This window comes from Epinephelus moara, chromosome 23 (assembly GCF_006386435.1).
Source record: "Epinephelus moara isolate mb chromosome 23, YSFRI_EMoa_1.0, whole genome shotgun sequence".
In the NCBI taxonomy this organism is placed as follows: Eukaryota; Metazoa; Chordata; class Actinopteri; order Perciformes; family Serranidae; genus Epinephelus; species Epinephelus moara.
Genome location: NC_065528.1, coordinates 8,332,956 through 8,357,144, shown reverse-complemented (window position 1 = coordinate 8,357,144; position 24,189 = coordinate 8,332,956). Strand labels below are relative to the sequence as shown.

Here is a 24,189-nt window from a genome sequence, read left to right as displayed (position 1 = left end):
TCCATTGCACCTGTTGTCACTTTCATTTGCACCAAAGTAAATGAAATCTTCTGAATGGACAGACTGATTTCCCTGAAGTTTAACTGACTTGGTGTAATACTGTGAAGATCAGGTATTCCCATAATTTTTTTAGCAGTGCAATTTGACAAGGCAGCTTTTACTTGTATTGGAGTAATATTTGACCAGGAGTATCTATACCCTGACTCAAGTAATAGAGTTGAGCACTTTGTCCACCACTGCTTTTAACCGGATTAAGTCACTGGGTCCATTTGTTTTGGAGAATAGACCTTTGCAGATAATTTGGCTCCCGGTAAAAATCTCCTTAAGGTCTGGATCAAAAAAAGGTGACGTGCTAAACAGCATGGAAGAAAGACTGATTGTAACGTGAAACTGTTTTACTCTGTGTTTTTACATATTTTAGAGTGAAAGAGACCTCTAATATCTGTGGATAATTCAGCTCACAGTAAAAGTCTCCTTAACAATGAACACCGAAGGAATTCTAACTGGGAGAAGTTTCAGCTGGTTGCAATCTTCAATTCTCACCACTAGCTGCCACTAAATCCCCCTAAATCTTACACACAAGACCTCTAAAGGCCCTGGAAACTTCAGAGTCTTACATTAACTATGAGATCCTACATGAAAAGAAGTTATTTTTTTCTTTTGCCAGACTCAGAAAGTTTTATTTATCTATTTATTCTTTACATGATTATATCTGGACATGCGTGTTTGTTTGTGCCTTTTTCACTGTCTTGAAGTGACTCGGGCCTAGTGATAATGGTAATGTCACAAATTTTAGTGCAACCTATAAATCAAATGGTAGCGGTGGGGTTGTTAAACCAGGCTACTGTCAAAAAAATCTGATGAAACCACTCCCTGACAGTGTTGACAAGGCAGATTGGAGTGTTAAGCTCTTTATAAATATTAACTTAGACTTTTTTTTTCATATGCAGCCTGTTTAATCGTGAAGATTTATTCTTATAGAGCAGTGATATAGGAAAATAGTGGCCCATGGGCAGAACTCAGCCCTCAATCCAAAATATTTGGCCCATGATAAAAATTTCAACTTCCATAGCATCAAAGCTTTTGCATGATTTTTCACATATCTACTGTAGATAACAATGGAAAGGCCAGGGTCATGTAAAACTAATTAAATATGTATGATTTAATACTGCCACCGCATGAAACATGCAAACCTCATTCTGCACCAGACTGTAAAAACAGCGCATGGTGCCACAACTTCTCATGTTATAGAAAATGCCTTTGATGTGAAACCAACAAATGATGTATTGCTATTTAACAGACAGTTGTATTTATAACAGCTTTTTTAAATCATTCATCAGAGACCTAATGTATATTGTTTTATCAAAAAGTTACTAGTGTATTTTTAGTAACTGCAAACTTGTAATATAAGTGGAGTATTATACCCTACACTTATTAGGGTTATGGTAGCAGTGTTGACATATAAACACAGGATAGATGTAATTAATTATTTGAATTAAAATACCTAGTGTGTGGCACTGATCACATATTTCTTTGACATATTATTAATTGTATTGCTGTAACCACAGTGCTAGTTCACTGCCTTTCTTGTTTTCTCATAGGTCCTGCTCCTGCCTGTGAAAAGGAAGTACATATTTACCTACTGACTTTGCACTACTGACAGGAAGCACTGAGTTGTGCCTTGCATATTGTAAACATATCACAATAGCGCACTAACAGACTGTCAAAAAGACATGCAAACACACTAGAGCTGAACTCCTGCATCTCATGAGGGAACGACATTCATGTTCCCTTTTTTTATTTTTATCTGGTCACCGAAACAAGAACTTAACTGTACATGTGACGCAGTGTAAAACTAATAATGTTGCATAAAGTACTACCGGGAGTCTCTTTTCACAAGCTTACATTCTTTTACTTCACTATTATGCTTTTCATCAGTCTCCCCTATGCGTGCATACCACCCACTTGACCGAACTGGCTCAACTTGTTTCAGCATGCATGGGACATAAACAGTCTTATGGTAAGCTGATAACAGGGTTGGGAACAAAGCATTTACTGTAAACCTCGGTGAGAAGTGATGAGTGCAAAGTACATCATCTCAAAACTGAAACTGTTGCTGCATTTGGCCATTGCGTCTGCCAGAGGATGGACATGAAACAACAGGACTGGCTGATCGCATGACCAGCTCAGAAAACAACTATGGCATGTGTGCCCGTGCTGCTCTTGGACACTTTGGAGGAGCTGGTTGATAAAGACCTGAGGACTCTCCAGTGGTTCCTTTACAGCAATGTTCTCGAAGGATTCCCTCATATTCCAAGGGCTCGGGTCGATGGGGCGGACAGGCCGGGCACTGTGGATCTTTTGGTGCAGACTTATGGCTATAATGGTGCTGTTACAGTCACTGTGGATATATTGATGAGAATGAAACTCAATCTGTGGGCTGAAACACTGAAGAAGAAGTACGAGGAAGGTAAAACATGTATAAAATACAAATTGTGACTCTGTAGTTAGTTTATAAGGAAAAACAGCTTGGCCATGTTACAATGATCTCTTCTCTTTGTGTCCTTATCAGCTCTGAGCAATCAAGAAGGCAAAGGTAAGAAGATAAAAACATGCCCACACACACACACACACACACACACACACACACACAATCAAGTTATATTTTATGTTCCAAACTCATATCCATATACAGACATAAGATTGAACTGTACAAAACTAAAATGGAATGAGGAATTATAATTTATTCTTTGAACAGAAACTGGCCCTAGTGCAATCCAAGAAAAACTGAAACTCACCCTGAGGAAAAAATACCAAAACATTTATGAAGGGAATGCAGATGAAGGAGACAACATCTATCTGAACAAAATCTACACCGAGCTGCATGTGATCGAAGGAGCCTGGGGAGGCTTTAGTGAGGAGTATGAGGTCAGACAGCAGAGGTCCAACCATGTGACAACAGAAGAAACGTCCATTAAAGCTAGTGACATTTTCAAACCTAAGCCCAACCAAGAGAAGCAGATCAGAACCGTGCTTACCCAGGGTATACCCGGGGTGGGTAAAACTGTCTGCACACAGAAGTATACCTTGAGCTGGGCGGAAGAGGAGGAAAATCAAGACATCACCTTTCTCTTCCCGCTTCCTTTCCGTGAGCTGAATCCCAACATTGGCGAGAAAGACTACAGTCTGATGCAGCTGCTCCATCAGTTCTTCCCTGAGATGAAACCAATTGAGACTTTGGGAACAGAATTCAAAGTCCTCTTCATCTTCGACGGCCTGGACGAGACTCTACTTCCCCTGAACTTCAAGCACAACAAGGTCTTGAGAGATGAGACCGAGCCGGCCTCGCTAGATGTGCTGATCACCAACCTCATCACAGGAGATTTGCTCGGCAACGCTCTCATCTGGATCACGTCCAGACCTGCGGCAGGTAGCCGGATCCCTCGAAAGCACATCCACCAGTGGACAGAGGTGAAGGGCTTCGCTAATGAACAGAGGGAGGAGTACTTCAAGAAGCGTTTGCGTGATGATAACCTTGCCATCAGAATCATCAACCATGTGAAGTCATCAAAAAGCCTCAACATCATGTGTCAGATACCAGTGTTCTGCTGGATCACAGTCACCGTAATGAAGAAAATGTTGCATGACAATGTGACAGGAGGCATGCCCAACACTCTGACCAAGATGTACGCGTACCTCCTTCTCTGCCAGACAGACCGGATGAAAGAAGGGCACTACCCAATGACAAGTGACAATGTAGTTTTGTAGCTAGCAGAGTTAGCGTTCCGTCAACTGGAGAAAGGCAAACTGATCTTCTACGAGGCTGACTTGAAAGAGTGTGGCATCGATGTCAAAGAGGCAACAGTCTATTCTGGAGTTTGCACAGAGGTCTTTGTGATGGAGGGCAGAAGGAGGGGAGAAGTTTTCAGCTTTGTACATTTAACCATCCAGGAGTTTCTGGCAGCTGTGTACGCCCGTCATTCCTACATGCAAAGAAAGGAAAACGTCCTCCTTGGGTACCTGAAAAGAATATCTGCAAGATGGTTCCCCAAGTCTGTGTTCAGTTTTCACAAGATTGCCATCGAAAAAGCCTTGGAGAGCCCTGACGGCCGCTGGGACCTCTTCCTCCGCTTTCTCCTTGGACTGTCACTGAAGCCGAACCAGGAGCTCCTGGGTAGAATACTGCCTTTGGAAGCTGAGGGAGAGGAAGATGTGGCGAGAACCATCCAGTTTATCAAGGAGAAGATCAAAGAGGACCCAGAGGCCAAGCTTAACCTCTTCCACTGCCTGAGTGAGCTCAGAGAGGAGTCCTTGGTGCAGGAGATCCAGAGCTTTGTGAGTTCTGGGAGGCTTGAGCCCAAAAAGCTGTCTCCGGTCCAGTGGTCCGCTCTCACTTTTGAACTGATGACTTCAGAGGCAACAGAGAAGTTTGACTTGAAGAAGTACATAAGATCAGAAGAAGGGGTAGCGAAGCTGCTGACTGTCATTACTTCCTCCACACATGCTCTGTGAGTTTACCCACAGGATGATAGTGTTTCTCTTGCATGTTGGTTTTAGTTGCTCTGTAAACAAACAAATTACATTTCTGTGCAGCTTTTCTCAGACTTTGACCTGAGCACTTTCTCTTCCCATTAAGAAAGAAAATGTGTTTGTTTGTTTTTCCAGGCTAAATCGCTGCAACCTCTCTGAGAACTGCTGTGAAATGTTGGCCTCCGCGCTGAGCTCAACTTCCTCTCACCTGACAGAGCTGGACCTGAGTGACAACAACCTGAAGGATTCAGGGGTGAAGCTGCTTGCTGTTGGATTAGGGAGCCCACATTGTAAACTAAGGACTTTAAGGTCTGTTACAGTCATAAACTTGACAACATAATCCTGCAAACAACCACTTCATGTGGTTAAAAGACCTGTGGTTTAGGTTTACTGCGGTTTGCTGTCATAATTGCTATTGAATTACATGCAGTCCACTTGCTATTGTTCAGTTCAGATTATTAAAAGACCTTTTTATTGCCCCTTTTATTAGATTACATAAGTGTAAACTGAAAGGAGACTGCTGTGCGGCACTGGCTGTTGCTCTCAGCACAGAGTCTGCCCAACTCAGAGAACTGGATCTGAGTACTAATGACTTCCAGGAAGCAGGAGTGAAGGCTCTATGTGTGGGACTGCGCAGCCACCACTGCAAACTAGAAACAATCAGGTTAGACCTTCTTCTTGCTGACAAATTTAAATCACTTGCTTGGACGTGAATTTATTCATGATTAATATTTTTAACTCCTTCATGCATGAATTGTGACTACATTGGTCAAGATTTTTTTCCTAAGCGTCTTTATTCCTTTTTAGTCATGAAAAAGAAAAATTAAGTTCATTTCTTTTAAACATATATTATGTAAAACTATAAAAAAATATATTTTTAATGCTGTTAAACTAGTCGGTTCAAATATTTTAACACATTTTTCACTCTTCTTCTACTCCTCCCTCAACCCACTGTCACTCCGAAGTTGTCGAAATCCCTCTCTTGGCCTTGTGGCATCAGCCACTGAGGGAAAAAAGCTGTCCTTTAAGGTTGGCATGATATGTGTGGCTGGTCGCCGTTATAGTTTAACAACGCTAGACGATGTCAGGGAGAAATGTGGCGGTACAAGAATGAAAGTTAAGGCGGCGAAACTCCGAGTTGTGAGGGAGGGGTGGTGGGTACGTCCAACAAACACTGACTGTCATCCGGTAGAGCGTGTGTCTGCATCCCTTAAGATTATAAAGCCAAACCCTCTTCTTTTTTCCAAAACCCCACCACGTGCTTTTGTTGCCTAAACCCAACAACATGCATTAGTTGTTGAAGGAAAAAAAACGTCAAACACTGACTGGACGTGACTTTCACCTGGGAGACTGTTGTTTGTGTCCCGCAAGATTATAAAGCCAAACCCTCTTCTTTTTTCCTCAACCCAACCATGTGTTTTTGTGCCTAAATGTGACCAAGTGTTTTTGTTGTCTTAACCCAACAGCATGCATTAGTTATTGAAGGAAAAAAAAAAAGAGCCAAACACTGACTGGATGCTATTTTCACCTGGGAGACCGTTGTTCAGTCTCTAACAGTCTCTAACAATTTTACTGTGTTGTTTATAGTAAGCCAAACCCTGTTCTTTTTTCCGAAACCCAATGACGTGCTTTTGTTGCCTAAGCCCAGCCATGTGCATTAGTTATTGAAGGAAAAAAAATGCATTTGCGTTGTTGTACCAACGTAGTGCGTTTATTTTGAAAGAAAAAAAAAAATAAAAATAAATTTCCTGTGAAACAGAAGTGTAACAGGCAGAACTTGACCGTCCCAGATTGTTATTAACCAACGCACCCAGGGTATCTTTCACGTAGACTTGGAAAGTTCATGACCAAACGTCAATGTGTCAAGGTCAGCGTGAATGTGTTGCATCACTCCTGTACCCCCTCCCTCCCTCATTCAGCTTCTTCCTCTTGACTCCACACTTCCCCCCCATTGAACTATTTTTTTTTCTTTTTACTAAAATAACAATAATATTGTCACAATATTGTTTTTGTGATAAAAAATGCCAGTCACATTCTAACAACACACATCAATTAATTTAAAACCAAAAAAGTCACTGCAGATGTAGTATTTTCAAGAGCAACAAAGTTGCAGTAGTATTAATTGTAGTTGAGATATAGCCAACATTGCATGGTGTCCAGTTTAGTTAACAGATGATTGTTCATAATTTCCTCCCAACATAAAATCCATACATTGTAATTTTGACAACTGTATTGTTCATTAGATGTTACTTGATATTACCAAATTGTATTTACCTGCAAAGGGTCCCCTATTATATAAGGATTGGCAAGATAATCCTGAGAAGCACAACATTTCTTGCATTCTGTCAACCATCTTGGATTTAAGAGATTTGTGGTGCACTTACAACACTTGGCCAGTGGGTGGCAGTGTATGTCATGACGCATTAGGGTCAACTCTAGAGCAACTATAGCATCAAAACCCATGTTTATACAAGAAAATGGCATTCAAATGGTTGTCCATTGTAGTGACCACTGTGCAGAGATAAAAACCCCTGTTGTTTTGGTGAATACTTTTTTTACAGGTTGAATCAGTGCAAGCTGAAAGAGAATTGCTGTGCAGACTTGGCTACAGTTTTGAGGTCAGATGCATCACACCTGAAAACTCTTGACCTCAGCAACAACCTCCTGAAGGATTCTGGTGTATCGCTGTTTACTGCTGGTCTGAGGAGCCCACACTGTAGACTGGAAACACTAAGGTCAGTGCAAATGAAGATCGTAATTGTTCTTGCTACATTATTGTTACTGTGGCAATCTCATGTATTGTTTTAGTTGTCTGACATAGTATCAATATTGATGCTGCTTTTAAAGCTGCACTAATTCAAATTTTTATGTTGACAACTGAGAATATTACTTCACTACTACTTTTTTTCAGCTAAAAAGCTCTGATGAAACCATTGTACACCTATATGCCCAGTGCCAAATAACATGCAGACTTAATTAGAATTAATATTGGACTTACATTCACTTTGTAGACAGAAACACAGCTCTAAATCAATGCTAATGGTCTATGCTATATGGTTGAATCATAAATGTATAATCGTAACTAGATACCAGACCCCAAGATGGACCCTATTCATTCCAGTGGAGCTGCTAGCATGGCGCATTCGTAGCTTCGTAGCTCATAGCTTCTGGATTTCCTTCCGTGGCCCACAGAAAATGCACAGTAGTGTTTCTCCTGCTGGCCCCACCCGCAAGTTCCTGATCGGCTGATAGACTTTGGGCTCTAGTTTCGCAGACCGGGCGAGGCAGGGGCGCAGCGCACCTGCGCTTCGGCAACTGGGTGTGGCCAGGCGGATTTTGCAAGTTTGGCACACCGTGCGCCTGGCGCAGCTACTCCTCCGTCCCTCCTACCTGCGCAAGTCGGAAAGAGGGAGGAGAGAAGGCGTGGAGTGGGTTTTACACACATCACACCAATCAAATGAGCCCCTCTCCTCGCACTTAAATGCGCCGCGCGAAGGTGTAATGAGAGTTTACTCGATTCACCGTGGCAGAAGAGAGCAGCAGCGTCAGACGGCCAAACTTCTCCCAGGAGGAAACTGATGTTTTGGTGCGGGAGGTCCAAGCTCGCAGTGTCCGAATATACGGAACTGCGAGCAGACCTCCACGGGCTGATGATGCAAAGGTAGCCTGGGAGGAGGTCACCACAATTGTAAATCAATGTTGCGTTTCTCTCGTGCGCACGCGCTCTCTCTTTCTCTCTCGCAGTCTCACTCTGTTTCTTTTCTTTTGACTTTTCTAAGATGACAGATGCTGAATAATATACTCCCTATCTGATGCTGTGGCTGTTTGTGGTTGGCTGAGAGGGATGTGAACATATTAGTTTGCAGCTGTGTTAATCAAATCAGGTTGGGTTTCCATTACGCGTGCCAAACGTGCCAAACGGTGCCAATCCCCTTTGATCTTACATCAGATGTGACGGGACAGTCGATATAGAGATACATTTATGTGCTGATTGCAGATAGTTGCATTGAATAGTGGTTTTGTGGCTATTTATTGCATTGTTAATGTGCCTGATATTCTGGAGACCTGCCCGTGAGGTTTTGGTGACGTGTGCGCACTGTCCGCCGGTCAGCCAAACTTCCACTACACCGGCTGCGCTCTGCCTGCCTGGTTTCAGCTGGCGAGCTTTTAGCAGCAAAGCCTTTTGGCATGAAACTGTCACTGCGCCAAGCTGGATCTGTCGACACCTCCCCATGCTGCGCCGCCACACCCATCTCAGTCTGCCAAACTACCCAACGGAGCGCGCCTCGGGTTGCGCTGCTCGAAACTAGCTCTGCGCGGGGTTCGCCACCCAGTGCCACCCTGCGCTGCGCCGGGAAACTAGAGCCCTTTATGTTGTGATGATGTCTAAGATTTTTTCAACAATTTTCTTAGCTTGAGGAAAGTTTCACATATATCAAACCACTGTGGCTTAGAAATTCAAAATAGAAAGCTTCATAATGCAGTTTGAGGTGTCCTGTCAACAGTTTCACAGATGTCTCTTTCATAATGGTGGCCTATATGGAAAATGTTTCTGGGCTGTTGGGGATTTTTTCACTGCAATAATGCGAGTGGCCACTGGGAAAAATTGGATGCAAGGCTGAGCTGCAACTACTACAACTGTTTGCTAGCATGCCCCCAAGTCGTAAATTTTTTTTTAATAAAAATCAATCAAATCTACATAACTTATGTAAATTTTTGTATAATTTTTACCACTAATGTGCCATCATATATGATGTTTGTGGAGTCTTGTTGCATAAACGCCTGTGTTTGTGATCACTAAGTCACATGTGGTGTGCTGTATCTTTATTTGAAGTTTTCTTCCTCCTGTCAGGCTCAGCTGGTGTGGCCTTACACAGAAATGCTGCGATCACATTGGCTCAGCTCTCAGCTCTGACTCTGCCTCCGTCAAAGAGCTGGACCTGAGTGGAAACAACCTGGGTCCAGACATACAGCAGCTGTGTGCTGGTCTGAGAAGTCCACACTGTAAACTGGAGACATTAAGGTCAGGTCACGCAGGTTCAATGTCATGACTCAGTTCTACATGCACTTTCAATTTGGTTTCAACAGTCCATCACATTTTTATTAAAATATACATAAGATCAGTAAAAATCCAGCAAGATTCAGATCATTTTAAATTTTGTTGGGTACCACCTACCAGAGGGGGGATTAAGTCATAGTTGTGGAGGTCACAAGTAAGTCCCAAGTCAATACTGAGTTTCGAGTGCTAACAAATCATAATGCGCTCCTCACCAAATGTAATGCCATTTCAACAAGAGTAATATTTCTTTAAATATACAAAAATCATAAATCCTTTTTAAATTTTGCATTTATTTGTAAAGCAATTTTGTTACATAGCTTATAAGCTAATCTTAGCTAAGCATTAGCTCACTAACTATGCTAATATTAGCCTGGACGTACTGTTCTTGTACAACTTCGAATGTTGAACAAAGTTGAAAGTTGTTGCGTCTTTAATTTTCCACATGCATGTTTTGCATACTGCAATTTCTTTCTTTCTTGACCACTGTGTAGCCTTTGTCTGTCTTTGGTAGCATTTTTTCTAACCTCTGCTGAGTAACGTAACGTTAGGTCTTCATGGTTCTCCTGCAACTTGATCGGATGCTGTCAGACTGGTTCATACGAAGTGGATCATCTGGAAAACTCTGTCGACGTGTTGAAAAGAAATAGCGTTAAAGTTAGTTAAATGGAGAACTCAAGTCTGACTCAAGTCTGAGTCATGTGACTCGAGTCCACACCTCTGCCACCTGGGCCAAAACATGTCCTTTCCTGCAGGTTAAATGAGTGCTGTCTCCAGAAATGCAGTGCTGATTTGGCGTCCGTCCTCAGCTCCGACACCTCCCTCCTGAAGGAGCTGGACCTGAGCGGGAACGACCTGCAGGACTCAGAAGTGAATCTGCTCTCTGCTGGACTGGCAACTTCGGACTGTAAACTGGAGGCGTTACGGTGAGCTGGCTTTACATTTAAAGCCACAGGCAAATTATGTGTTTTGGGACAAGAATTCAATACCCTGCTTCCACGCAGATTGTCGTTCTGTGGAGTCACAGAGAAAGGCTGCACTTACCTGGCTTCAGCGCTGAGCTCTAACCCTTCTCACCTGAGGCAGCTGGACCTCAGCTACAACTACCTGCAGGACTCTGGCGTGAAGCTGATCTCTGTCCATTTGAACGACCCGCTCTGTAAACTGGAAAATCTCAGGTAAATCAATCTGTCCCTGCTAATGATTTATTGTGTTAGGTGGTGGCTTATATCTTTCCTGGTAGACCATTTGTTTCTCTAGTATCAACAATACAACTGACCAAAAAGCTAAAAAAATAGATTTAAGAAAATTCCTTTAAAGAAATAAAGTGAAATTTGACACAATGAAGTGAAGCTTTGCAGTTGTTGCAGCGGCAGGCTCAGGATCAGGTTTCACTTCAGACCACATGCTTTGCTAAGATGGGTATTTCTTCGAATAAGCAACATGTCCCGTGGTTCTAAGTTTCACGCAACGATTAAGTTCCCTTTATAGGGGTTATTATTGCCACTCACTTATCTGGCAATATCTGTTTTTTATTTCATGAGCTGCACACATAATATACATATCACATGTATAATATCTGGTTAGAAAAGCCAGATATAATTTATCATAAAACCTCATTATGTGTCTATTAATATGTGTGTATGTATATCCTCCTGCCCACAGTGTGGATTATAATGCAGAGTGCTACTTGAAATCAACACTGAAAAACTGTAAGTGCTGCATTTTCTATTTATGTAATTTTCATTCTTTTTTAATTTCACCAAACAGCAACAAACTGTGACGTGGGCAGAAGACGACATTCAAAAGCTTTGCTGTTGTTGCAGCAGCAGGCTCAGGATCAGGTTTCACTGTCACAGATATACACCTGCTGAAAAGAATTTCAGTGACTGGACACTTTGGAAAACAAAAACTGGTCCTTCCTCATTTTTTTAAAAAACAAGTTAGTGATTCTGATAAATAGAAACAACACATAAATTCTTCTTGTTACAGCACTGAATCAAGCCTCTAAAATAATCTTTGAATTGACCAAGCAAAGTCTTTTACTTCCAGTGTTTAAGTTTTGTTTTAATATTTTTTTTTCATTTGAATTTAGTTGTAGTTTCAGTAATGTTTTGATTGCGCTCACATAAAAATGTGACCTATACATGCTGCAGTCTGTCTGGCTTTTCAGTCGTTTTTGCCTTGACATGTTGTAGTGTCATTTGTCCAGCAGATGGCAGAATACAGATCTATTTCCAAGTGACAGTGTGGACTCAGATCTGGTTTGTTTGTTTCTGTCTCTCTGTCCCTTAAATGGTCAACACTTTCCTAAGTGTCTTTCTTTCTTGGAACAAGACAACTCCAATCCCCCCCCCCCCCCCCCCCCTTTCCAGTAAAAAGCAGTAAAAGTATGTAACAGGATGTCTCAGTTTTTCCACATTCACTCAGTCGACTGCTTACTGTCATTTTTCATGCCTTTCCTCATACATTTCCACTCTTGTGTAGTAATGCTGTAACCAAACTGGAGTGAAAGTTACTGAGGAAGCAGATCACACTCATTTGAGTGGGCCGGACCAGTAAAACCATTGCATAACAAACCAGAAATGACAGCAAGTTGAGTTATCTCCTGCCTTATAAACCTTTTACAAATCTAAGTTTTGGCAGTGCCTCAGCATTAGGGCTCCACCAATATTGTTAGACAGACAAAGTTTGACACAGATTTTTATACTTAAGCTGCTGATTGACAATATTTTTACAAAGAGTTCAATGTCTTTAAATGTGACCACAACAAGTACCAACAATTCTTTAGGCAGGTCAGTGGTGAACAACAAAGGTTGAACAACAATCTGTTGGTAAGTGGTTGAAGAGTGGGAGGAGATATACTGCATGTAGATGAGCTGATAAGAGACAGGTGAGTATGAGGAACAGAGCCAGGAACCAGGGAAACAAGAGAGAGAGACCACACCCATGCCAGCATACACAGACAAAACAAAACACAGGGAGGGAAAGGCAAACAGGAACACAGGGAAGGGGAAACACAAGGTAACATTGCTGTAACAGTGTGATTATTATAAACACAGTACACACAGAGTGGACGTAAAGGGGGTCCTGCCCTGTGGTCTCCTGCTTGGACCTCATCATTATTATGAAATAAAAACTGTGATTAAAAAGAACACTGACATAGCCATATCTGTGATTTATACAGATGCCTGTACACTGACTTTGGATGCAAACACAGCTGCCAGGTCTCTCTTCCTGTACGACGATGGAAAGCAGGTGACCTGGGTCAGGGAGAGACAGCAGTACCCAGATCACCCAGAGAGGTTCGAGAGTGTCTCCCAGGTGCTGTGTCACCAAGGCCTCACCCAACGCCACTACTGGGAAGTGGAGTGGCGAGGACGCTGGGTGGACGTCGCTGTGGCGATGAAGGGGATCCACCGGAGGGCGAGCTCTCACCTCTGTGGGTTTGGCTACACAGAGCAGTCCTGGAGTCTGTACTGCTCTGAGGATCACTACACTGCTCAGTATGACCACCAGCCTGTGAAAATTTCAGCACCTCCGTCTCGCTCCCACAGGGTGGGAGTGTATCTGGACTGGCCGGGTGGCACCCTGTCCTTCTACAGCGTCTCCTCCTCTGGGACCCTCAGCCACCTTTACACGTTCTACAGCACTTTTACTGAGCCCCTCTACCCTGGGTTCGGGATGGAGGACAATGACTGCTCTGTAACTATTTGTACAGTGGAGAGTTTGTAAGAACTCCTTTCTCGGTCAGCTAGTGCAGAAAGATTTGACGTATTTCAAGCGCAGGTTGATGTGGGAACAAGTTCAATTTTAATTTAAAGGTGCAGTATGAAGGATTTATTGGCATCTAGCAGTGAGGTTGCAGATTACAACCAAATGAATATCCCTATGCTCACCCCTCCTTTTCTAAGTTGTTAAGAACCTACAGTGTCCTTCAGGTAATGTAAATATACTAGAGACCCTCTATACATGTAGTTTGTCCATTCTAGGCTACTGTAGAAACATGGGATGCTCTGTGGAAGAAGACCCACTCCCTCACTTATAGAGACAAAGGGCTCTTTCAAGGCATGGGCAGATTATGAAACAATGGGTCTCTGGGCACAGATATGCAAAAGGCCCCACCACCTCTCCTACATAGGAACAAGACACAGATTTTGTGGTGGTGTTGTGTATGTGGTCATTATGCATCCTTTTTTGGGTTTATGTCTTTTTGTGTCTCTTCATTTTAATTAGACATTTGACATTTTGCAAGTGAAGGCCAGGGGTCCTCCTGACACTGACACTAAAGCTAGCTTGTGGTATAGCTAGCAGTAGCACGTCACTCTGGGTCAGGTTGTCTCAGTACTTTTGGGGCAAATGGTCACGTGTATACATAGAGCAACATTATCTAGCAGCAGCCATGCAGAAGCCGACTTTGCTAGCTGCTAAAGTTGGTAGTTGTTATGAAATGTGTAAACAATATAGCCTACAGCTTCAGACAGTGTAATAATTAATAGTAATTATTATACTGTTGTCAATGATATGTCCACAAAATGGTCAAGATACAAAGGAGAGTGCACAATAGGCCCTTAATTGGAAAAAATAAATATAATGACAAATTGTCTTTTGTAATATACAAACAGAAGGAAGAAAATAAGGAGGAAGAAAAGACAAAGAGAAGCCTGTTAAAATTGTTTGAAATGACATTCTGTTTACTAGCTATTTATAACTCTATATTAAAGTGAGCAATGAAAATCTAAAGATTATACATTTGTGCTCATAAATGTATTTTTTATGGAAAATAAGTGACTGATGTACTGAGACCGAGAAATGGAAGTGAAAGCAAATAGTGTGACAAGATGCTCTACTCTCCCTTATTGTGTAGGCTAGCTGTCAAAATCAAATATGGAAGACAAAATATATATTTATATATGTAAACATGGACATTGTAAAAACAAAAAAGGGTGTGATGACTTGGTGTAAATGTAAAACTGGCAGTATCTGTCATTAAAAAGCTTTCCTTTAAACAGCTAGTTGTAAACTATATATATGCACACACATTAGAACACACTGACACATACTCACCCCTCAATCATCCAACAGTCTACAGCCATGTTAGCAGCTCTGTTAGGCTGTGTTTCTGACCTCATTGCTACCTAAGCATGCTAACATGCTCACAATAACATGCTAGCTGGTATAATGTTACTATGTTCACCATTTTGTTGAGAATGTTAGCATGTTAACATCTGCTCAGTGGAGCTAAACACAAAGTATAGCTGATGGTGATGTTGGACACAGATGTCTGGACCAGTTGCGCCCCAAGATGGATTGAGAGTGTACTACTTGGTAGATGGGTTACTGAGGAGGAAGTGGGTATACTATCCTACATATTCCACTGGCTGTTTGGCTGATAGGTAGGTATACTATAAACAACCAGAAAAAGAGGTGGGTATATCCTGTAGACCTGTGCATACCCTCCATGGCTACCATGATACAAATGGCATGGCCATTTTCCAAGGAGTCCCATGATCTCTCACCCCAAGATATCTAGATGAAAATGGGTTCAATGGGTACTCAAACATCTCCCCTAAACCAGATAAAGCTTGTCCCCAGTAAATGTTTTGTTCCTTTCAATCAATGTAACCTATTCCTTCGAAGTAAAGCTATGTTGTCTTTTCAGGGAAAGCCAAACTATTCGAGGAACAATGAATCACCTAACATGTATAGACCATAACACATAAAAACAACATTGCTGTGTAGCTTAAAATATTAACTGTTCAAGTGTCAGTATAGTCTATGTAAGTCTATGAAAAATAGTAATTTTAAAAGTAAAATAAGACATCAAAGTATAACAGTATGCGATTATTTAACTCTATTGACATAGATTTCAAGTGGCCTATATACTACAACAGGATAATCTAATCCTGATATTCAGTAATGCCTTTTAGTTTTGGTTTGCCACCCCAAGTGGCCCAATCTGGCATCCTCTACAAAAAGTTTCTGGGGGTGGACCAAATTTCATGGCAATCCATTCAATAGTCGTCAAGACATTTACCTCAAAACCATAAATGTCAGCCACATGGTACCATTAGTGTAAAAGTACACCTGGAAAATATGAATGTCTGTGCAAAATTTGGTGCCAGTATATCAAGCAGGTAAAGAGATATCACTGGATGTGAAAGGTTTGACCTGCTGGTGCCGAAATTTTAGGGGATCACAAGGGGGTTACTGACATTCATTCACTGGGCACCATGAATATTTGTGTAAAATTCCATGGTAGACTATCTAACAATTGTTGAGACATTCCACTATAAAAGTCAACCTCCTGATAAGGTTGAAGTAAGCATCAGTGGTAGGGTTCATCAGCTGGTGATCACAATTTTGAATTTTTTGGTGATCAAAAATTCAATGTAATTCAGGGCAAAAAGTTGGCTATTTCATTAGTCTGTGGATTTCAAAAGAGCTGTCTTCTATCCCACGCTGTTTCACAATGCTTCACAGACATGAGTTAACAGCGAGTACCGGGCAAACCAATCTAAGGCTTCAGCAGGTATTTCTTGTTTGAGTCAACCATGGAATGTTGTTTGCTCTGAGAGGTCCAGCCTGACGAGAAAAGTTAGAGATATAAGCCCATAAACACTGCCGAGCAGTTTTTTCCACAGCAGAGTTTAAATGTCATAGTTGTGTAAGCTATGTGACATACTTTGTAGAAATAACAACTCACTTTGGAATTGGGGAAGTTAGATGACTGGGTCTGTTGTTGAGACTTTGCTCCTGCTCAGTCTGCACAACAGGAAGTGACAGCATTTGTCGTAAACGCGAAGGAGGTGTGGTAGTGTATTTGTTGGGAGAAGCTGGCACTCCTGTAGTGGAATTTGAGCTGGCATACAAGGTTCATCCAACACACAGGTAAGTGTTAGACAGAATATTATTATTGGCTATTTTAGGAAGTATTATACACTGTAGTCTTGTGAAAGTGAATGAATGCTGAAATGTCTTATTTTACAAACTGCTGGTGGCATTTAACACTTGTTAAAGTAACACTGTCTGTTTAGTTTAAATAAAAGATTACATTTCTTTATAAACTGTTTTTTAAATATATCAAGGCTAACATGTCACCTCTGAAAATCAGGTCAAAATGAAGAGTCTGGTTGGCTTTGGTGTGCTCATTTTGGCATGTCTTTTGAGCTGCACAGTACAGGCTAAGGTAATAAAAACGACAAACTCTGCTCCTTTCGCCAATGTCTCCCCCTTCTATTGATTTATATGCTTCAGACAATGTAATCTCACTGTTAAACTGTTTCTGTGTTACTGCTAGAAACACCACAGTCCACTTTCCTCTCAAGGTACTGTGAATTTTATTATTGCTTACAGGATACTTACACCATATATTCAGACTTAGTGTTGGTCATGTTGGTAATGTGTGTCTCTTGTCATGCTAACCTCAGGAACAGACTGCACACAGATTAAGGCTCTCTCACCACAAGCATCCAGTGGGGTTTATGTAATCCAGCCTCAAAAAGTCAAGACCCCGTTTAAGGTATGATAAAACACCCTAATCTTGAGATGTGATGTACAACAACTCCTGTCTGTTCACTAACCCCACCCTCTTAGTCACTGTTGCCACGCCTGTCTATACTAATACCGTATCATAAAATGTAGTATTTATTCTGCTGTGTCATTTGTTTACTGAACAGGTCCAGTGTGTATGATTTAGGTGGATATATTGGCAGAAATAGAATATAATAAAACTAGTCCATACCCATTGGTAGCTTTGTCACCTTCTACCTATGCCAATCCTCAATGCCTTTGTGCAGTTTCACATAGACTGACCACGTCAGTGAGTAGAAAAACGTGGGACAGACAGAATGACTGACTGACAGAATGACACACTGACATTTTCCATGATTATGTACAGCATACCATACCATGACTTAGTCATACCAAAAATTAGAAAAAAACCCCCCAACATTCAGCCACAGGGGGAGCCACAGCGATCGGCTGCATTTTAGCCATTTCTAAGCATTTTTCTGTTGTTATAGCGCCACCCAGTTGCCAATTAGAGTTAAATTTCTCCAGTCACCTTGAGGTGTCCTGTTCTACCTATCTACCAAGTTTAGTAAAAATCGATATGGCGGTTAGGCCTAGATAAGAAATTAGCTCTCTAGCGCCCCCATTTTGTTTGATCAGGTCAATAATGAAGGGGTCCCCTCAGATTATGTGTGGTCATATGCCTACAAAGTTGCGTGGTGATCGGTGAAACCCTTGAGATGTATACACCTTTATGTGAAGAGCCACGCCCTCAGCAATATTCATTGCCTTATAGAAGCTTAGTTTTAGTAAGTTTTCCAACTTTTGCCAAGAGGGAACTTTAGATATTGGTCCCTAGATTATGTTCACCGAGTTTCATGCAGATCGGTCAAACTTCCTAGGAAGAGATCGATTTTAAATGTTTTTCAAATAATTCAAAATGACGTAAAATCTACATAGCCGGAAGTTGTGGCTTCTTGAGGCAAGTTTGTTCCTCATGAGGAGAGGCATCTATGTATAAAGTTTCATGTCTCTACAACATACGGAGCATGAGATATGCCCATTCAAAGTTTGCAATTTCAATCGGTTGCTATAGCGCCCCCTTTTGGCCAATTGATGTAATATTGCTGCATTCACATCCTCCCATGACCCTCTACCACTGTGCCAAATTTCACATGGATTGACCAAGTCAGTGAGGAAAAAAAAAAAACGTGGAACAGACACACCCACAGACAGAGTTTTCGTCATTATATAGTAAGATGAGCATGTTTTCTTAAGTGTATAATAATCTGAGAATACGAACAGTTGTGCTTCTGTTACCTTTGAATGAGCTGTTTATGTCTGCAGAGGGAGCGGGTCTTTGTCTATGGAGATAGCCATGTTGCACGGCCATGTTTTACAGTAGCCCAGAGCAGACAAACCAAACACTGACTCTAGATAGGGCCACTCGCATTTTCACGTCTACCACCAGAAAGAAGCCCCTCCATGATGATTTTTTTATGCGAAACTGCTTTATTCAGTGTTTTTACCAGTTTAAATCACTGGATACGTTTGTTTTGGAGAGGGAGAGAGAACATCTGGATCTTAAGATATCAAAGAAAAAAGTGAGCACACATTAGCAGGTGCTAGCTTACAAAGACTGTTTTGTAACATGAAATTGCTTTATTTGGTGTTTTAACCAGCGGTGGACTGTAACAAAGTAAAGTAATCCAAGTACTGCATTTAAGTACAGTACTTAAATACAGTCCAAGAATCTCCAGCTTAACATAGTGGAGGGGTTTGTGTGTACCTGTGATCCTGGGAGCTGTGTTGTATGGGGCTAATAGCCCGTGGTAGGGCCTCCCAAGGCAAAGTGGTCCCAGGAGAGGGGCCAGACTAAGAGCAATTCAAGAAGACCTTGATGACCCAGCTAATTCGGATACCGAGTACCTCGTCCGGTATGGGGACACTGGGCCCCCCCTTGGAGCCAGACCTAGGGTGGAGCTAGCCAGCGAGTGTCCAGCTTGAGCAAGTAGAAGCTGCTCACCACCTACAGAGGCAGATATCAGGGTTGGGTGCATTGTGTGCTGGGCGTCAGGCAGGAGTAGGGCCCTGGGCATGCTGATCCCTGGCATAACAGTTTGGCTCTGGGGAAGTGGAACGTCATCTTTCTGGGAAGGAGTGAGTGAGTCAGTATCAACTACACATAGTTGGGCTCACCTCTACGCGCAGCTCTGGTTCTGGAACCAAATTCCGGGAGAGGGGCTGGACTCTCGCCTTTTCCAGAGTTGACATTGATTTGTAGCGTGAAACTGCTTTATTCAGTGTTTTTACCAGTTTTAATCACCTGGTTGGAGACCTCTGTGGATAATTCAGCTCCCAGTGAAAACCAACCTGCAATCCTCACTGCTACATGCATTAAATCCCGCTAAATCTTACATACTGGACCTTTACATCAGTGCTCTGACAGATTTTGTGAAGAAAAGAAATACAGCATGCATCTCACTTGTTTATCCAACACATAATGTCAACTTTTCCAAGCCCTTGGAGAACATGTCTCAGTCTTTAGATATTGTCTGAAAAGCCTGGCACCTGGTTTTCCTGACATAATGTGTTTACTTAACCACCTGCTTAGGTGTACTGTGAGATGCGCCCCGATGGAGGCTGGACGGTGTTTCAGAGGCGCAGCAAAGGAGTGGTGTCCTTCAACAGGAAATGGGCAGCATATAAAAACGGTTTTGGAAACCTGACACGTAAGTTAAGTGTTTAAAACTGGTTTTGTTCGTTGAGGGTGTGAGGCGTAATCTAACTTATGATTAGTGTGTCACGCCTTATGTAACACTGAAAAAACTATCCTGGACAGGTCTTTGTTACATAGAACAAAAAAAACATACAGAGCATATAGTGTAACGATTACAGACACAGAACAGGCAGCATCTATCACAATCAGGGTAAGTAAGAGCAGGCCAGGTGACAGGGCTGTCAGGAAAGGGGTAATCAGAGGACAGGTAGGTGTGGCATTTGTGACAGTTGGTGAAGTGGAAAACATGGCAGACTAATGAATGCACACTGAATGAATGAGAGAGGACTTGTGACACGCAGAGGATTAGGGGTTCAATTAAATTAAATAAAGACATAATTTTTCCTTGATATTGGCAGGAGGAAAGACTCTCCTGTTATATGCTCTTCTGCATAATCTTTGAATCGTAGGCTGAAACAGTCCAGCTCTAAAACAAAACTAAACTGCAAGATTGAATGTTCAGCTGTGCCTGAATTCTTTCCTGACTAACCTATGGGCGACCTATAACCCTTCATCCTGCAGCAACAACTCAAAGCAAAGATGTATCATAAAGAAACATTTATCCTTTCCTTATGTTCTGCTGATTCTCTCAGGTGACCACTGGCTTGGTCTGCAAAAGGTTTTCTCTCTGACCAAGAACAAACACAAGAAGTGGACCATGAGAGTCGACCTGTGGGACCACGAAGATGACACTGCTTTTGCTGAGTACGCACACTTCAAATTGGGCGATGCAAAAGCAGCTTTCAGACTGCTTTTGGGGAAATACAATGGAACCGCAGGTATTGTGAGCTGCTTTTTAGCTTCTCTCACTGTCCCTCTTTTCTCTTTGCTGCTTATGCACAGATGCTATTCCATGTATTTCACTTTCATCTGCACTCCCAGCTGGGCACCAACGTTGTAAGATGTCAATATTTAGTTAAATTTAGGCTGTGATGTTGAGTGACCAAAGTTCAATGTCAATGCCAACGTCGATTTGACGTAGAATACTGATGACAGATGATGGTGATATTTTTTGAATTGAAGTTCTTCCAACACCTTCCAAACATCATCTTGACCAAGAATAACATATTTCTGCTGTCTGCGCACAATAGTTGCCTGCAGTTGGAAAGGCTTGTATACAATGGACGTATGAGATTCAATGTATGTTGCATTACATCTGAGTGTCACCTGTGCACCCCCACGTTTTCTTAAGCAGTGTTTTTCTTTTCTGATTTTACCTTGTTGAACGTGTGTTACATCTAAATGAGAAAAAAAAAAAAACATTTTTATGACGTCATATTAACGTCTGGTGCCAGCTTGGCTGGTTGGAATAATCTTTTTGCCACTGTTATTTGTACGTTATCATTTTAATGCTTGGAAATGAAAGCTGCTCAGTGCAGAAATTTCTAACAGAACAACAAAGTTATTGTGAAGTCACAATAAGTAAAGTTATTGTGTCAGCACAAGAAAAGAAAAGGAGGTTTTATTATTTATTGTTGTTACCTTTGAAACTACTTGTCCTAAAAGGTGGCTTGTTGCTTGTATCAGACACTAGTGGCCTAATATCGTTAGTCCTTACAGTTATGACATTTTCAACTTGTTGAAGATCATTGCTCCACCACTTGCACTGAAAGTGATTTCCCCTTTGAATTTCACTCCTGTCATCACCATCTGCTGTCAGCACAAACTCTGTCTAAGCTGTTTTATGTGATACAGCAGCGCCCTCTTCCGGTTTTGTGGTGTAAAGCAGTCCAGCAGCTTCAAAACCAGCCTTGGTGCAGAAGTGTAGAGCAGCTATGGGCTGGCAGTCTTCTCAGGAATGATCTCAATTATAATGTGTCAAGATCAGAGCTGAAACTAATGATTATTTTCACTGTTGATTATTCTGTTGATTATTTTCTTGATTAATTGATTAGTTGTTTGTTCCATAAAATGTCAGAAAATGGTGAAAAGATGACGCCGTTAAATGTCTTGTTTTATCTACAACCCAAAGATATTCAGTTCACTGTTAAAGAGGAGTAAAGAAATTGGAAAGTATTCACATCTATGAAGCTAAAATCTGAGAAGTTTGACTTATTTTTCTCTTAAAAAAAAATACTCAAACTGATTAATCGATGAGCAAATTAGTTGGCGATTACTCTAATAGTTAACGATTAATTGTTGCAGCTCTGGTATAGATTAATGATGTGTTGATCTACACATAAAATGCTACACGTGGGAGATTTGATGTGAGACAGTACTTTTAAAGATGAAATAACACTTTTTCCTCTTATTAATGAAAAGTTTAATTCATAAGTAATGAAATACACCTTAATGTATTGCACTCAGGGGTTTTACTTCTACAGTGTTACTTGGTCTGGCATGACCAGTAGCTTATGGTGGCTAATGTTAGCTAATGTTGGCAAACTTAAGCCAGATATAGCTGTATAAGTGACATTACTGAATAGGCTCACTGGCTTTATGAGTCCTATATACTTGTGCTGCAGTGACACTACATATTAGCATACCAAAGATACACATTTTAATGTTTTTAGGACAAATGTAACACAAAGAGAATGTTTAAAAATGCAGGGAAATTCAAGGTGCCATCATCTGCAACTTCTGGTCACTGTGCCCAATGTTCAGCAAAACTCTAAATTCTAAACTCAATTATTCCTTAATTTGTTCCATCTTTGCCCAAAGGTAACGCCATGCATAGCCAGAACCGCTACGGCTTCAGCACCTCCGACCGTGACAATGATGGCTGCTCCCCATGCATCTTTGGTGACATTGCTCTAATGGAATGTACTCAGTCAGACGGTGGTGGCTGGTGGTACAGCCGCTGCGGATCTGCCAGTCTGAATGGCGACTGGCATCCTGCTGGTGACCATATCGGCTGGGCGTCAGGCCTCCACTGGGAAACCTGGAAAACTCATGCACCATACTCCCTGAAGGCCACCAGAATGATGATCAAGTCTGTGTGAGAGGACCCATCTCACATGTAACTTCATACTGGCTTTTCTTGTAGCATGTGAGAGTGGTGTTACATTTTATCACATATTTATATGCAAATCAGTTTTGTTTTTTTTAGATGCTGGTTGTGTTGTTTATTTCACACTTACAAGGGTTGATTTTTCTTTATACTGTAATAACTTCTTTATGTAACACCTCAGAAAGAGTAGTTGAGAGGCCAGGCCATCATTGAGGTATTCCTTTAAAGAATGTAAAAAAAAAACAAAGAATGTTGGATGCCCATAACTGGCTTTAGAGGCATCTCTAAAAGTCTTATATTCTTACAGTTGGTTGTTACATAAAACAAGCAGACATCTAAAGGCTGAACAAACATATATTTTTGAAGTGCATATTCATTAAACAGTTTTGTTTGCAACCCTCGTTTGTCCAATGGTTTTTATTCCTGTTAAAAAAAAACAACCTTCACCATGTGATTGACAGCGGGTACACATCACAGTCAGTTCATATCCACACTAATATTGTATGAGAACTTTTATAAAAATTAATCTCCATTTCATATGATTATTCCAGTTTTCTTTTATACATAGGTTTTGTTTATGCAGTATACAATATATTGTACCCAAGTATTTTTACTTTGAAGAACTTTCACTTACGTAAAATTAAAAGTAGGCCTACTTAAATAAAAGTAGGGGGCATACAATGACTACAAAATAAATTACAGTAAAGAAGTATGTCACTGCTTTAAAGATGATCTTTTCATAAAACCGGGCTGTCTGTAGTAAATAGATTTATAACTAGCACAACATGACCAGAGAAAACAGAGAAGAAGGGCTGTGGCATTTGCTTTTGCTTAAGAGGTTAAAAAACAAACAAACCCTACAACAACCAGCATGCACTGCGGCACATTGGACTGATAGACCGAACCACAATGTTTGTTTTACAAGAACTTCGGTCAGGGTACCTTCAGGCAGTTCGTTTTTTCGTTTTAAACCAAAAACGAAAAAACGGAAATACTATGGTTTCCCGTTTTTTCCTTTTTGGTTTAAAACGAAAATACGAGAAAATGGAGCCGTTTTTCCGTTTTTGTTATCAGAACCAAAAAAACGAAAAACGACAAACCCAAATTCAAATAACAGCCCGATTTTGGCTTTTTGCAAATTCATTTTTTCATTTATTGTTTTGGACAAAAAGTAGAACTGCGGTGACATCAGAGGCGGAAGTAACTTCAAAATAAAAGACAGGAAGATAAGCTTGCCTATAAAACTTAAAAATATCCTATAAAACTTTCCCATGTATCTTTTATTTCCACTTACACCTGATGTTTTGCGCATTTTGAAAAGCTGCCGGCCATTGCTGTGAGGAACTTTTTATTCATAAAAAT

At 41.2% G+C, this 24,189-nt stretch overlaps 2 protein-coding genes across 2 annotated transcripts; both read left to right on the top strand.

Annotated features, from left to right (window-relative positions):
- The first annotated feature begins 1,978 nt into the window (after positions 1-1,978).
- LOC126385208 (NACHT, LRR and PYD domains-containing protein 12-like) lies at positions 1,979-14,559 on the top strand. Its single transcript, XM_050036812.1, is given in 10 exon segments — positions 1,979-2,470; positions 2,573-2,596; positions 2,759-4,508; positions 4,666-4,839; positions 7,092-7,265; positions 9,383-9,553; positions 10,342-10,512; positions 10,591-10,764; positions 11,252-11,298; positions 12,774-14,559. Coding segments are annotated over 10 exon segments (3,504 nt in total). The 5' UTR covers positions 1,979-2,199; the 3' UTR covers positions 13,322-14,559.
- Positions 14,560-16,226: 1,667 nt separating this feature from the next.
- LOC126385071 (angiopoietin-related protein 5-like) lies at positions 16,227-23,223 on the top strand. Its single transcript, XM_050036585.1, has 7 exons — positions 16,227-16,477; positions 16,701-16,775; positions 16,887-16,914; positions 17,017-17,108; positions 19,713-19,830; positions 20,471-20,656; positions 22,539-23,223. Exons 2-7 carry the CDS (start codon positions 16,707-16,709, stop codon positions 22,817-22,819), a joined length of 774 nt encoding a protein of 257 aa, XP_049892542.1. The 5' UTR covers positions 16,227-16,477; positions 16,701-16,706; the 3' UTR covers positions 22,820-23,223.
- The last annotated feature ends 966 nt before the right edge of the window (positions 23,224-24,189 follow it).